The sequence below is a fragment of the Martes martes genome, assembly GCF_963455335.1.
Source record: "Martes martes genome assembly, chromosome: 6".
In the NCBI taxonomy this organism is placed as follows: domain Eukaryota; kingdom Metazoa; phylum Chordata; class Mammalia; order Carnivora; family Mustelidae; genus Martes; species Martes martes.
Window position 1 is genome coordinate 82,315,151 of NC_137893.1, and position 17,066 is coordinate 82,332,216.

Consider the following 17,066-nt stretch of genomic DNA (forward strand, 5'->3'; position numbering starts at 1 on the left):
ATATGCATCCTACGTAAAATCAAGAAGTTGAGAAGCTGTCTGACAAATGGACAGATGGCAGGACATGCAATTTATTTTATCAGATATAATGATCTGTCCAGGGTTTTAATGTTTATCTGCCTTTGTTGTCATTTTTAAGGCTAATAGATCTTTATTCCGTATGGTTTTGTTGCCAAACAGAATTGGACAACAAAATAAAATAATTCACAAGTTATTTTTGTGAATAAAAAATATTTTGAATCATTTTCCTTTGACAGAACTTCAAAAAAGAACAGAAGGTGAAGTGTCAAAGAAGGGTTATATATTCCTGTGAATGATTAACTCTAACTTCTCTGCTCCTGAATGATAATCTGTTTTCTTCCAGGAGAGAAAAAAAAAAAAAGTCCCTACTCTACAACTAGTTTCCTTGATAGGGAATGGCTAACACCAACTCGTGATGGATCTATTTGCTCTTGTTGCCTTGCTTCATGATGGATGACTTGCACGTTCTCAGAAAGAGTTGAGAAAACATAGAAAACACAAAATACTGCGCTCCCAGAATTTAAAAATGGAAACACTTAAAACCACACTTTCTGTCAGCATTTATGAAAATTTACTTTTTAGAAAAGGGCCAAATCTTCCCAGTTTTTGTCTTTCACTATTGATGTTACTCTGCTGTAATTTTATGGACTGACAGGGAAGGCATAGTGCCTTGTAGTCCTTTGTCAAGAAATGGTAAACAGAACTGAATCTATGCCTGACACTCTCAAATCTGGCCTGTTCCTAATTTTGATATTTGAGCTACCTTATTTGCAAGTCTTCAAATGCTATTCAAAGCATTTCTACACACAATCACCCCTCCCCCATCATGCAAGAAATTACAGTCAGTTTAGAATTTACTATTAAAAATTCTATTTTGTGAATCTGTCATTGAAATATACCTTAATAACTCTCTGCTCTACCACAGTATCCAACCATTCAATAAAAGCCTCCACAGTGGCATTCTTCTTAAGAAGATCTTTCAGTTCTTGGAACACTGTGATAGAGTCATCTACCATATTAAAAAAAAAAAAAAACCACAACACAATATTATTCTATTTTGAATCCAAGAGAAAACCTGAAGCTAGAAATCATTAAGAATTCTATAGCATAAAAGGAAAAGACAGATGAAATTAAATATGTTAAAAGAATTATTTCATATCCTGAGAATAAGTAAAAAAAACATCCTTAGCTATTTACTCTTCAAAATTTGAATAATAATTTTAGGTCTCTTGGTACAAATTGAAATAAAAACTTGTGTATTATATAAGTATGTATATACTAGGGAAGAGTAAGTTGTCATTTATAGCTGATCCTTGATTCTGAATCCAAAGATTTCATTAAATGCAACAGATTCATTGAAAACCGATGAATGAGCTAAGCTAAATTAGTTGATCTCCTGCTTTCTGACCTATCCTTTACCTTTAGCGAAAATTAAATTTTGCAGTGCAAAACTGAGCCGCTTACATGAAGAATCTTTTATCTTGTAAAAGTTAAAGGGGCCATTTAGGACTATCATTTATTAAAGAATTTGAAGCTTACTGAATCCCAAAGGGTAATATAATTTTTGCTAGGAAACAGAAAACAAAGCTGAAGTTGGACCACCCCAGAGAGCAGCCCATCATTTGTGCAACAGCCTATCGGAGGCTGCACATGTCTTTTCAGAGAGAGAGGGCGGGAAAGGAGTGGTTTGCCATCCCTGGGAGAGAGAGCCTAATTGTCTAGTCACACATATTGCCTTTGTAAATTTTGTCAGATTGTCCAAAACTGGGCAGGGAATTTCTGCTTTGAAAAACAGCATTATGTTGAGATATCATTTTGATATGCATCATATACCATATGAGGCTAAGAGTGTAAAACACAGGGAAGTGTGTATGCATGTAACGTAGAACTGAAAGAAAACCAGGATGCCTGGGTTGCTCAGTGGGTTAAGCGTCTGCCTTTGGCTCAAGTCATGATCCCAGAGTTCTGGGATCAAGCCCCGCATTAGTCTCCCTGCTCAGTGTGGAGTCTGCTTCTCCCTCTGCCTGCCGCTCCCCCTGCTTGTGCTTATTCTCTGTCTCTGAAAAATAAATAAAATCTTAAAAAAATGTAAACAAACAAACAAAAAAACTGGAAGAAAACTCACAACACTCAAAAACATTTCCACTATTTCCAGGTTATTTCTAGGCAATGAGATTATGAGAGGCTTTTATTTTCCTCTTAATATTTTCTATATTTTCCAGGCTCTCCACAATCTGTATCTACAACTGTTTTCAAGTAGACGACAATTTATTTTAATTAAAAAATTTTCTAAAAAACAAGGTTTCTCAAACAGTTATTTTTTGGTCTAAGGGGACTCCCACTCCCACCTCCATCAAAGAGTTATCCAGCCCAATATGTCAGCAGAACCAAGGTTGGGAGACCCAGCTCTAAACAGAGGGAAAACTTACGCTCCGTGTAGATATCAGATTCAGTGTCTGTGCTGCCAGAAATGGTGAGAAGGGCCTGTGATCCAATACTATTCAAATCAACCTTTTCAATATCAGATACCATGGAATTCACGACATGCTGGTCAAAGAGAGCTGGTCTGGCAATCTGTGTGAAGAAAGTATAAAGACACTAAATCATATTATTGATGGTCTATCTAAAGGAAAGTTTTGGCTACTGGAGAAATAGTTCCTTGAGGGAAGAGTATCATGAATGTTTTCTTATTTTAAAACGAAAAACAATAGCTGAGACTTGTGATCATCTCTGTTAAAGCTTTGAAAACTATTTTTGAAAGTAGAAAATTATTTTTTATAAGATTTTATTTATTTATTTGAAAGACAGAGATCACAAGTAGGCAGACAGGCAGGCAGAGAGAGAGGAGGAAGCAGGCTCCCTGCTGAGCAGAAAGCACAATGCAGGGCTCGATCCCAGGACCCTGGGATCATAACCTGAGCTGAAGGCAGAGGCTTTAACCCACTGAGCCACCCAGGTGCCCCTAGAAAATGAATTTTTTAATCCATGGTCACATAATAAGGATTTTACAGGGTTACATTTTTTATCTGGAACTATCACAACCAGGTCTTTTAAAATTTAGGGGACTAGAAACTTTCACAAAGCAAACAATTATCTGGGGGGAGGGGAAATACATTTTAACAATATACAAACAGTAATTTAAGAATTACTTTTTCTCCCTATTTAAGAGACCCAAATTAGTTGGTAGCCTAACATGTGTTGTTTGTGGATTTCACAATATCAAATATCACATGGATGCAGTCCCCACAACCTTAATTTTTATTAACTGGATTCATGTAGCAAATAAAAGTTGTTCATTTTATACTGCATTCAGAAGTTTTGTGTCTTTTTTATTTTTTATTCTGAAATAATATTAAATTTATAAAAAAGCTGCAAAGATAGTGCAGAATACTTCCATATACCCCCTATTCAGCTTCTTCTAATATTATCCTCTTACCTAAGCATTGTTTATTGCCCAAATCAGGAAATTAACATTGCTACAACACTGGTAGTAATTCAAATTTCCAACCATTTTTCCACTAATGTCCTTTTTCTGTTCTAGCATACACTCTGGTGTCTCATATTGCATTTAACTGTTGCCTATTTGATCTCCAATCTCTGAAAATTTCTTACTCTACTATCAGATAATTCATTTTTTTAAATTTGGTGACTCAAATACCAGCATACCTGAGCAAGGTGTAAGAAAGATGTTTGTCGTTTCAGGGACGATACAAATCTTCGCACAATAGGTATCTTCTTATCGGTTAGAGCTTCTGGCAAGTTTTCCAAGGATGAAACAACCCACTGTTCCCAATTTTTAGCAAAATTCCTTATATCTGCTAATAAGCTACACACACACACACACACACACACACACACCAAAAAAAAAAAAGCCTATGTATTAAATGCTAAATTGTTCAAAGTGCATTACATAAATGTAGTTTAATGGAGGTATACTGTTATTCTATGATTTCAAGAACATGACTTTGAACTCGGATAGATTAAGCCTAGGTCTGCCATTATCTCCTTGGTCAAAACGGTCAGTCTCCTCAAGCTCTGGTTTCATCTATTAAATAGGAATAAGATTAGTATTTTTGTCACATGATTGTTATGAGGATTTTATAAAATAATTCATGGATATTTCTCTGGTCAAATCTTGTATGCAGGGGGTGATCAATAAATAATACCTTATCAACATTAGCTCACGGTTCAGTCATTTTCTATAAAATATTTCTGGGGAAATACAAGTATGCATCTTGATTTTAACAGCTTCCTGAGAGACATCACAGAGGGATCATAGTGCCATTTCAGATATTTACTATTAGTTTCTAGTAACCTATTCTGATAGTCCAAGTATAACTGTGAGATACATCATTGAAAATCTACTATAGGACCCTATTTAGAAAATTGCAAATGTTGGTTGTGCATATACACAAACATTTGTATAAAAACACAAAAATTTAAAAACCAGTAACCATCTACACACTATATCCCAATAAAAGAGATCTAAATTTACATTTGGGATGGCACATATACTGGTCAGCAGTAACATCATACAGGAAAAAGAACAGAAGTGGAGTTCAAGAGCCCTCAATTAAAATCGTGGCTCTCCTTCTTACAAATACATTGATTCTGGGCAAATAAATTAATTCCTTCTGCTACCAGTTTCCTCATTTGTGAATATGGGGTCATAATAGCTACTGGGGAATAGTCTGACAAGTTGTGTTTTAAAAAAAATCCAATTGTTCAATGATAAGGAATAGGTTAAAGTATAGCCTTTTTCAGGTGCTAGGAATATATGCAACCATTTAAAAAGATAATGCTGATCTGTATTTGATGTGAAAGATTTTCACAGTATACCACACTAGTATGTATACCATGGTTCCTTTTTTAAAAAATGTGTCTATTTACAGATACTCTTAGAAAAAAGTCTACGAAATAATAACCTAACACATTAAGAATGTGGAGAGATTATGAGAGCTTTTTAAATGCATTTGTGTATGTTTTTCATTTTCTACAAAGAACCAGTTGCATACTTAAGAGATAAATACATAAATAGTCATTTTCAGGTGGTTGGAGGAGTTAAGTGAAATAATTTATGTAGTCTCAAGCCCATGACATGTTTAATAAACGCCAGCTATTATTTATTAGATCAGTTGCATGGCCGGATGTCTGCCATTAAGTGCAGCCATTCTGCTGTGACGTAGAAGTGTTTGGTTTTGTTTTTTTTTTTTAAGATTTTATATATTTATTTGAGAGAGAGAGAGACTGAACACGAGCAGGGCAGAGTTGGAGCAGGGAGTCCAATGCAGGACTCGATCCCAGGACCCTGAGAGCATGACCTGAACAGAAGGCAGACGCTTAACTGTCTGAGCCACCTGGGTGGCTCTATGTCACCTAACCCCTGTGACATAGAAGAAAAATCTTCAGGTGTCATTTCAATTTGAGATGTTTTTATTGAATGTGTAATTGACAACATTATGTTAGTTTCATGTGTACAAGATAGTGATTTGACATTTGTATACATGTGAACTGGTCACCACAATAGTCTAGTTACCGTCTGTCATCAGGTGTCAGAGAGGACGGGGGTCTCCAGGGATGGGGGCAAAATGCGTGAAAGGGATCAAAAGGCACATGAAGACACATCTTCATTAAAAGAAGGTAGTAGTTCTGTTATGCTACCTTATGATTTTTCAATTAAGACCAAAGTTAATAATAAAGATAAAATAGTTCTTTAATTTTTATCATTGTGGTTATTTTCCACCAGTTATCCCCACTTACATTCCTCTAGCCAGTTTCCACTGAAGAACTTTCTCACCATTTCAAGGTCAATGACACCTAAATATTTATTTTTCACTTGAGTATCACTCTGTTAAAAGGATTTCAGGATGGTTCCATCAATTTTGTTCATTGAGGTTTCAATATAAGGACTGAGGCACATCTCCTAGCTACTACAAAGGGACAGGAACAGGCAAGTAATCTTGATAGACAAATGAATTTCTACTTAATGTTTTCCTTTAATATGATGGATAGGGTTAAACCCTACACTAAGAAATTACCATGTTTTATTGACTGAACATACCTTTCAGGCATTTCTTGCATTGTTGCAGGAATGAGAACATCTGTAAGAACCTTAATCACAACAAGAGAGAGTTAACATAAATCCTTACTTAGTATTTTCATAGAAAGACACTTCTTTGTCTATTACTTTGTATTCCTAGCTTTCTAGAAAATGATATATTAACTCATTTCTGGAAGTTATATTTTTATCTCTGAAATGAACTTGTGTGTGTGTGTGTGAGGTGTGTGTGTGTGTGTGTGTGAGAGAGAGAGAGAGAGAGAGAGAAAGGCAGGGTGGGGATCTAGAAACATTACAATATTAGGTTAAGCAAGTAACACTGCTATACTGGGTCCAGAGAGTTAATTATCAGAACAGAAAGAATACTGAAGAAAAGGGCTAGACTAAGACCTAAACATGGAGGAGATGAATAAGACCTGAATGAGAACTAGTAGAAAGAAGAAATTAGATAGAGATGACTGATCCCAGCTCAGGAAAAATTAGAATAAGGAAATGGGGACCAAACAGGATATGGGCAATGTAGATCCGCAGAGCTGGCTGATAAACTGAGTGGTCCAGCCTGACAAAGAGGACCAAGAGGTCTAGAGGAAAACGTATTTTAAAATTTGGGTAGACACTAATCTACAAAGGCCTGTGTGTCCTACCAGCAAATGGCACATGTATTCCATGTGTATGAGACAGTAATGTATATGCCCAGTAAGTTAGTTACCAATGAACTGACCTTGGTAATCATGTGCTGTTTTACAGTCTAAAAGCTGACCCCTCCTTAGAGATGGAATGAAGGTACTACAGAAACTCGTTCTACAGTGCCTCCCTAGGAACCCCATGAGGAGGGAAACTTAGTGCATTTAAAGGTCCTTAAACTTAGGACTTTAGTGTTGGATGAAAAAAAAAACCAGACCATTTGGAAAAGAAAATAATAAAGAATATGCTTTAAGGAGAGTTCTTAGAGGTACTGAATGACAGTCCAAACAACTTTACCCAGGTTGAAATGAAGTTTTCTCCCTCAGCTTGGACCTTATTGTTGCTCTAACTAGGGGACACACTGCCAGGGAATTAGTGTCTCCATCTTCCCAGATAAATGTTTGGCTAGAAGGCCAACCAGCTCATCTCTCTTCATGATGTCTTCATGACCCTTCTTCAGACTTTTATTTGGTCTGAGAACAGAAATCAATGCTAATACATTAAAGCTAGAGATTTCCAGTATTTTTAGGGTGTTAATCCCACAAGTGTGCTTCAATCTGCTTTTCCCCCAGAACACCAATAGTGAAAAAGCCATTATGCTATTCATTCTGAGAACACCTTAAACAGTTATTAAAAATTAACTAAGTTTTCATGTATTATTAGCAAGCAGGGGACATTTCGAATCATTCTTTTTTTCTTAAGATTTTATTTATTTATTTGACAGAGATCACAAGTAGGCAGAGAGGCAGGCAGAGGGAGAGGAGGAAGCAGGAGAGGAGCCTGCTTCCTCCTCTCCCTCTGCCTGCCTCCCTCCCTTCCCGATCCTGCGGGACTCGATCCCAGGACCCTGGGATCATGACCTGAGCCGAAAGCAGAGGCTTTAACCCACTGAGCCACCCAGGTTCCCAGAATCATTCTTAAATGTAAACAGAAATTCTGTTTTCATGTAAGTGTACATTAAAATATATACCTATTAAATAATGCTTTCTCATCAGAAAAAAAATATTTTATCTCCAGCCAGAAATAACAAAATTTATTGAAAATAAAATGGAAAAATGTAGACACAATGCTCATTAAAACAATACACTGTTTGTGTTTAAGACACCCCAAAGAGCTTACCTTATAAAGAATTGAGTCACAAACACAGAAAATGTCAATGATAACAGGGTTTTCAAGCAGGGGAAGAAGATGATCAGGCATTCCTTGCCAAAAGTGTAATAAGAAATGCTGGATCTAGTTATAAAGCAAAAAGTATATACATTAAAATTCTTTCTTAATGTGAACTCATAAAGAACAGGACAATATGATCAGCGAAGCATTCTTTGTCACCCTTACCTCTTCAAAGTTTCCATTAATTGCATTGTCCAGGATGCACTGGCAGTGAGTTTTATACATCATTATGAGGGTATCAACCTATTTCAAGGAAGACAATGCTTAACCAAAGAGTCCTTTCAACCCCGCCTTCATTTGTTTACGCATTCATTGGTTCATTCATTTATTCAGCATGCATTTCTTAAGCTCCTGTTACGTACCAGGCATTGTGCTCAATGTCGGGGAATCAAAACCAAAGGCACAGTTCTTATTTCCAGGAGCTTACAGCCTTGTGAAGGGAGAAAGGCAAGCAAACCAACACTTAGAGCATAGCGTCATGTGAACAATGATAAAGGTGACTGTGCAGGGAGCTGTGAGCCAAAGCAACCTTGTGTTTTTCTACCTAATAAGATTATCTTTGGTTGCAGGAATAAACATAAAATTGTGAAATATATCACCTCTTCATACAGTTGTAATAAGTGGGTTCTTGGGCAGTGTGGCCTAGTGGTTTCCAGTGTGGGTGGTGGGGTCAGCTAAAATTGAGTGCCCAGTTCCCTCGCCCTACTGTGCACAGGATGCTCTCTGAACTCTAAGCTTTTTGTCTTAAATGGGGCAAATAATATATTACCCAGATTCAATAAGATATGGTGAACATAGAGCAGTGCCTGGTACACAGTAAGATCTTACTAAATATTATCTGAAATTAGTAAGAGCAAATGACTTGAAAATGTACCCGAGAAAGATCTGAATGGTGAGTGTCTATTAGGAAGAGTCTCTGTTTCCATGTTACCACAGACATTTGGATAGCATAGCTAAAAGTTGTAAATATATTCTAAAATCCACAATGGTTTATTACTAAATAATACTTCAACAAAGAGAGCTAAGCTTAGAGGTGAGCCCACAGACTACCTGGGTTTGAATACCAGCTCTGATCTCTCACTCACAAGCTATAGGATGTCAAGCGAGCCATGTAACATTTGCGTGTTCTAAATTCCTCATCTGGAAAACGGAGATGATAATAACAGTAAATTTCTAATAGGGCTGTTATGAGGACTAAACAAATTCACACAAGCAAGGTGGTTGGAATAATCCATAACACATGTTGAGAGATTGACTGCTGGAGCTATTTTTATCCCAACATGGTGACGGTGATGGTGACGGCAGTGTCTTACTCTAACCCGCTCTCCAGCCTTTATCCCTACAGCCTAGTGACAGCACACATCTCTGTGGTGTAGCTCAAGGCTCTATCACAGTGATGTGCAAATTGTTAATCTCTCTGCAAGGAGGTATGCTGACTACAGGACGCCTCTAGCAGAATATGTCACCATTGATGCAACTGAGACAAGCTCTATACTTTGGGCAATGATATTACATTTTTATATAGGTTGCCAAGACTCATGTTTAAAAGTAAGGATATAGACAGTCTGAAAGATAGAGGTTTGTCTCGAGAGAAGTTAGTGGGTATGTGGTTGGGCAGGGGGGTGACAACTGCCTCGAGTGACACCACGATGAGGCAGAAAGTGGCCCCTCGGCTTCAGCCAAACCCCCACCTCACTGGGATCAACTTCTCCCTGGGAAATCCCATCCTTTCTGCTTCAAGAAAGCAGGGGCATAAAGTGCTTCGCTTCAGTCCCACCCCTCTTGCTAGAAACTGACAAGTTACCTGGGGAACTTGGCTACTGGCTAAGAGGGTAAAAAGCAGGGTCCAGCTGTCTTCAAGGGACAAAGAGAAGTGTTAGTCCCTGGTGCTCATGATGAGGACCACTGGGAATGTCCTTAGAAACCAGGGGTTATTTAAGCATCCTGATACTTGAGTGAGAAATGATCTACCAGTTTTTTAAGTTGACAGGAAGGAATTCCTTGGAGACTAGCAGAGAAACTGAAAGAAATTACTGGAAGATGTCCTCACTTCTCTTTTTTCTTTGCTCCTCTCCCCTTCCCCATCTGTCTCACCAGGAATATTTACACAGCAAACATCTTCATGATATGTTTGCATGTAAGCAATTCTCTCCACACGGAGGACCCAACAATACCCTCCCCAAAGAACCATGTTCCCTGGAACGTCACTGATTTCCACAGGTTTCCCCACAGACTGCCATATGTTAGCATTTACTGAAGTCATAATATCACATAATATCTATAAGGTTAAAAAAATGATGTGACAACCTTGAGAAACATGATGAGAGAGAATGATACAAAGTGGACACACTTCAGGAGACTGGCTTGGAATCAGCATGTGAGAATTATCTTCAATATTTTGCCTGTTCTTAACAGGAAGAGTATGTCATCAGCATGAACCCCGGAAGTTACTGTGCATCTCTACTTAGCTGTCAATAGATCTTCTTATCAATATGTTATTTTATTGCCAGTTTCCACAGAGAGCCCACTACTAAAGTAATCCAGTTGGACATTAGTTACTCATACTCCTCTTGAGGTGCTGTCTTTGTACTTCAAGAATATGAGCTGACTTAACATATATATAAGATGTTTTCCTTAAGGGGCACCTGAGTGGCACAGTCAGTTAAATGTCTGACTTTTGAATTCTTCTCAGGTCATGACCTCAGGATTGTGAGATCAGCCCCAGGACTGGCCCCATCCCTGGATCCCCACTCAGTGCAGAATCTGTTTGAGATTTTTTCTCCCTCTCCGTCTGCCCCTCCCACCCTGCTTGTGCACTTTCTCTCTTTATAAAATAAGTAAATAAATGTTTTTTAAAAATATATTTTTCTTAAGTACTAATGACAAATTAACTTGGGTTGAAAGAAGAATGCGGAAATCATTATGCCCTGGTTTAATACTAATAGGAGGAACTGTTAGTCATTCAGTAGATACTTAAAAAATGACTTTAGAAGTCCAGAAATAGAGGAGGATTTACCCTTAGATTTTACTATATAAGCACAGAAAAGTCACAGTGAGGATTATTAATGAACTGAATCCTATGAAACTTCCTTAACTTTCAAAAAAATTGGAAATATATAAGAGAGCACAGAATTTTCTAATGGAAAGGAATCTTTGCCCACTTTTATAGTATAGTGCTTGCTTTCATCCAGGTATCTTCCCCTCAATGCTTGGAATAAATTCTGTCCCAGGGAAGTGCCTGATGACTGTTTACTGAAATGATATGAGGCTAATTAAAACATAAAGCTTATAATTAAAGAAATTGCATGTGATAATTTCTTCCTTGATACTGAGTTTTAAATAAAAAAAACTTTAGTCTTTTGAGGTTTATTTTACCAACTTCTGATTACATACTATCATGGAGATGGTAAATAATTAATTGGAAAGTGTTTAATCAATGTTAGTAAACATTTGTCCCTCCTATAAATCAGTCAATTATGTTTGATTATGCAGATTTCTGACTGCTTCCTGCAAGTGCCATGAGATTCCCAGCAAATTGAGATATGGAACCAACATATCAGAAAATCAATAGAGAAGTATCTTTAATTGATACCTTGTCTTTAGAAATGCATCCTTGGTACACAAGGTGTTGAGCACTAGGGAATTCTGGAAGAAGTGTTCCAGTTTTTGAACTTAGTGAATATTTACGAGTGAAGCCACCCTATAATAGGAAAAATGGAAAGAAATAAATCATTATCAACTATTTGGATCCAAGATACAATTCTAATAAAATAGAAACTCATACAATTTCATTCTTCTTCATCCTGCAAACCATGATGACAACTAAGGAGATTTTGATACTGTTTAGATCATTCAACTGAATAAACAAGACATGTCGGCAGAGTTATTGTTTCTAAACCATAAGTAATTTCATAGTCAGGATATTTTTCTTACTTTGGGCTCTAGTTTTGAATATTTGTCAGTCTGCACAACTTCTAGAAATTTAATTTTAATTCACACTTGTTAAAATGGCATAAGTTTTGAAAGATCCACTTTTAGAACTATTGAAATTATTTTAACTATAAGAGGATCAAGAATTGCCAAATCCATTATGGATTACCAAATCATTTATGGACTAAGTAAACAAGATTATAAAAAGTTAATTTATGTAGTCTCAGAAATAATTAGTGGTAGAATTGTGAGTGGACTCTAAGTCTTCTGATTCCCAAATCAGTACCCTGAACTTTCTCACCTCAACCTTCCCCTACCCAAATTTAGATATGTGTTCTCCTTCCGAATCCTTTGAGGGGAAAGTACACCTCTGGTAGTTTTCAGAAAATTAGAAAAAGTGGCAAGCGACAAATATACAATGCTGCAGGGTTGACATAGTTACAAAAATCCACACAGAAAGGGAGAATGCATATTTGTGACAGAACCAGAGCCTCAGCAAATCAGTCTCCCCAGGTCATAACTGATTGTTCTTGCCCCTCAAATAAGGATTTAACAAACTGGTTTGTAATAAAAAATTTGAGCAAAGAATGAAATTGTGATTATGATAAAGGAAGCAAGGTATTCCTGGTAAGGACAAAATTTCATTCTTTCTCATAGTTTTCTTATATTTTCTTCTAGAGTTTTTGTGTTTCTTCATTTGTCTTTGCCATATTGAAGAATTAATACTTACGTAAGTTGGGTTCTTACCCTGTCTTATCATTCGCAACCTTTGTAGACTTACAGACTTATGTGCTAAATCAGGAAGAAGTTAGGAGGACTTTTCAGTCTTTAACGCAGATATTTTAGATATTTTGATTTCTTATTGACTGATTTGATATAAACTTTCCAAAAATTTTATATTAAAAGTGCAGTAGAAATCTATTTCTTCCACGTTAGGTTTTAGTTTTCATCCTCGTACCCTCTATTTTCAAGTATGGATAGAGAAGAATTATTCTGATTAAATAATTTTTAGGAAATTAATAAAGGGGGGCACCTGGGTGATTCAGTCGTTAAGCATCTGCCTTCAGCTCAGGTCATGATCCCAGGGTCCTGGGATCAAGCCCCACATTGGCCTCCCTGTTCAGTGGGGAGTCTGCTTTTGCTTCTCCCTCTCCCTCTTCCCTGGCTTGTGTTACCTCTCTCACTGTCTCTCTCTCTCTGTCAAATAAATAAATAACTCTTTAAAAAATTTTTTAAGTAAAAAATAAATTTAATTAAGAAATACTATATACATGATTAACTATTATGAACTGATATATTAGCACAGTTAATCCCAATCTACTCTATTTTATCAGTCTTAATAATTCAAGATATGTACTCAAATTCTAATTTCAGGAAAGTTAACACTTTTTTTCTTATATCTTTTCTCATGGGTGGAAAATCATGTTTATTCGTCCCAAGAAGTGATTTAGTGAAATTGGAAGAGAGAGAGAAACAGAAACCGAGAAAAATTTCAATACATAGTGTTGTATAAAATCTAAGTTAGGAATAAGAGAATAGTCTCATTTCCATTAGCAAACATAATTAATAATCAAAAATTTTTCCCCAAAGAGGGGGAAAAACAGGTTCAGAAGATAATTAATAGGCGAGTTTTATCAAGCATTCAGGAAACAGATATTTTCAAACTTAGATTTTTTAAGACAGTGGAAAAGAAGAACCTTGTTCCAGTTCATTTGAAAACTTCTTTGCCAAAGGCAGACAAGGACAGAAAAAGAAAGAAAAAGGACAAGCCAATCTTGGTTATTATCATACTTGAAACAGTACCGAACAAAATATTAGCTAACCAAACCCAGAAGTCTTTAAGAATGGTTATAACCAAGTTAGGCCTAAATTCACCACATTGACAGAAGAAAAGAAAGGGGAGTGGAGAATACCATTTATAATCATCTCAATTGATACAGAAAAAGCATTTGTTAAAAATCCAGCTACCATTCACTTCTATCTCTCTCTGCCTATCTATGCTAGAAAATAAGAAATTTTTCTTAACCATTCAATAATCAAAATATCAAAAAAATCAAAATAATCTATCAAAAGTCCATAGCAAATATCATACTCAATAGTAAAACACTATAAATGTTCTCTTAAAAATCACAAATAAGATAAAGTTGCCTACTCTAGCCTCTTTTGTTCAACACTGTACTAAAGTTAATGACCAGAGCAGTAAGGCCAAAAAAAGTGATGAAAGAGTAGATATTGAAAGGAAAGAAACAAAACTAACATTATTTGCAACTGATGTGGTTGATTACATTAAAAACTAAAACAAACTACACAAAAATTGTTACAACTAACAACAGATTTTTTAGCAACACCACTGGATACAAGATCAATGAAAAAAGTCAGCTGAATTTCTAAAACCAAGGAACAAACATTAAGAACTTGCAATAAAAATGACACTGTATAAAATAACAAAAATTTTAGAAGATGCCTAGGAATAAGTCTAACAAAAGAAGTGCAAAATGTCTTTAAGAAAATGATTAAACTGGGACACTTGGGTGGCTCAGTCAGGTGAGTGTCTAACTCTTGAATTCATCTTGGGTCATGATCTCAGGGTTGTGAGATCGAGCCCCAAGTTGGGCTCCATGCTGGGCAGAGAGTCTGCTTGAGATTCTCTCTCTCTCTATTCCTCTGTCCCTCCCCCCGCACACCCTCACTCCCTCCCCAAGAAGAGAAGAAAAGAAAAGAAAAGAGAAGAAATGAAACTTTACCAAAGGATATTAAATTATGAAGAAGAAGGTTCAGTGTTGTGGAAATATCACAGATTGATCTATTTCTTCAATGCAATTCCAATCAAATCCCATCAGGGTTTTCTGTGAAAATTAACAAGCTGATTCTAAAATGTGTGTAGAAATGTAGAAATGCAAAAAAACCAAGAATAGACACAACACTCATAATAAAGATGAACCAGCAAAAAGAAAACAGAAAAATTCACAAATTTGTGGAAATTAAATATACTCTTAAATAACCAACAAATCAAAGGAGAAATCACAAGGGAAAATAGAAAATACTTAGAGATGAATGAAAGTAGAAATATGACACATCAAAACTACAGGATGCAGTAAAACTGGAGCTAGAGGGGAAATTTTTAGCTATAAATGCTTACATTAAAAAACAAGAAAGAAGAAGAAGAAGAAAAACAAGAAAGAGGGGCGCCTGGGTGGCTCAGTAGGCTAAGCCTCTGTCTTTGGCTTAGGTCATTGTCTCAGGGTCCTGAGATCAAGCCGCACATCGGGCTCTCTGCTCAGTGGGGAGCCTGCTTCCCCCTCTCTCTCTGCCTGCCTCTGCCTACTTGTGATCTTTGTCTGTCAAATAGATGAATAAAATCTCTAAAAAAAAAAAAAAGAAAGAAAGAAAGAAAGAGCTCAAGTCAATAATCTAAATGAACAACTTAAGGAACTAGGAAAAGAACAACCTAAACTGAAAGTGAGCAGAAGAAAGGAAATAATAAAGATCAGAACAGAGATAAATGAAATAGAGAATATACAAACAATAAAAAAAAAATCAATGAAACTTAAGGTTAGCTCTTTAAGGTCAAAATCGACAAACTCATCGGTAGAGTGACTTCAAAAAAGAATAGAGAAGACTCAAATAACTAAAATAAAAAATAAAAAACTGATTCCACTAAGCAAGAACTTTAAGAATGTACATGAAAACTGTACATCAACAAGTTGGATAACCTAGATGAAATGGATTCATTCCTAGAAACAAATTCTACCAAGGTGGAATCACAAAGAAAGAGAACATCTGGATCAGTCTATAACAAGTAAGGAAATTGAATCAGTAATCAAAAATCTGACAAAGAAAGGCTCTGATCCTAATGACTTCACTAGTGAATTATACCAAACATATAAAGAAGAAATAGCTTCAAGAAAAACTTCAAGAAAGACTTGAAGTTTTCCCAAAAACTGAGGAAGAGGGAACACTTTCTAACTCATTCTTTGAGGCCAAAATTATCTTGATACCAAAGTCAGACAAAGACACCATAAGAAAACCAAACCAAACCAAACAATAAATCTCATGAACATTCATGCGTAAATCCTCAACAAAATACTAAATGAACTCAGCAATATATTTAAAAGATTATACACTATGACCAAGTGAGATTTATTCCTTGAGTGCAAGGATGGTTTGACACATAAAAATCAATCTGTGTCATATACCACCTTAACAGATTAAAGGGGAAAAAACACAGGATTATTTCAAATGATGAATTTGACAAGGTTTGACACACTTCTGTAATAATGATTATCAAAACACTTGGAATACAAATAAAGTCCCTCAAGGTAAAAAAAAGCCATATGAAAAACCCACAACAAACATCATATTCAATGGTGAAAGACTGAAAATATTTCCTTTAAGATCAGAAACAAGACAAGAATGCTTATTTTCAACACTTCTACTCAACATAGTCCTAGAAGTCCTAGCCAGAACAGTTAGGTAAGCAAAAGAAACAAAATGCATCCAAATTAGAAAGAAGTAAGTAAAATTATTTGTTTGTAGATGAAATGACCTTATATGTACAAAATCATAAGGATTCCACCAAAAAAAAACGCCTATTAGAAATAATAAGTGAATTTAGCAGAGAAACAGCATACAGTCAACATGAAAAAATCTGAAAAGAACTAAAAAAAAATTTTATTTATAATAGCATCAAAAAGAATGAAATGCATGGTAATTCACATAACAAAGAAGGTGAAAGACTTGTTAATGGAAATTAAAAAACAATGTTCAAAGAAATTAAAACATAAGTGGAAAGACATCTTATGTTCATAAATTGGAAAATTTATTGTTAAGATGTCAATAGTATCCAAAGCAACCCAAGGATTCAGTGCAAAATCCCAATGATGGTTTTTTGTCGAAATAGAAAAATAGATCCTAAAATTCACACGGAATCCAGGAGATCCCAAATTGTAAAAATAATCTCCCAAAAAAAGAACTAAGTTGGAGAATTAACACTTCCTGATTTCAAAATTTACGACAAAACTACAATAATCAAAAGAAACTAGAGGTGACACAAAGACTGACATATAGATCAGTGAAACAAAATAGAACACCCAAAAATAAACCCTCACAAAAGCTGCCAAATGATTTTTGACAAGGGTCAAAATATATTCAATTTTCAAGGGTCAAAATAATTCAATATTCAATAAGGAAAGGACAGTCTTTT

General features: G+C 35.8%; 1 protein-coding gene across 1 annotated transcript in view; it reads right to left on the bottom strand.

The window, feature by feature from the left end:
• Window positions 1–17,066, bottom strand: part of RFX6 (regulatory factor X6) — a gene marked incomplete at both ends in the record, with an annotated part of 57,959 nt that overhangs the window by 10,379 nt on the left and 30,514 nt on the right. The window contains 7 exons of the mRNA XM_080806674.1: window positions 921–1,030; window positions 2,451–2,595; window positions 3,688–3,847; window positions 6,083–6,132; window positions 7,883–7,996; window positions 8,099–8,176; window positions 11,526–11,633. Coding sequence (XP_080662800.1) covers window positions 921–1,030; window positions 2,451–2,595; window positions 3,688–3,847; window positions 6,083–6,132; window positions 7,883–7,996; window positions 8,099–8,176; window positions 11,526–11,633 — 765 coding nt within the window. The remainder of the gene's footprint in view (window positions 1–920; window positions 1,031–2,450; window positions 2,596–3,687; window positions 3,848–6,082; window positions 6,133–7,882; window positions 7,997–8,098; window positions 8,177–11,525; window positions 11,634–17,066) is intronic.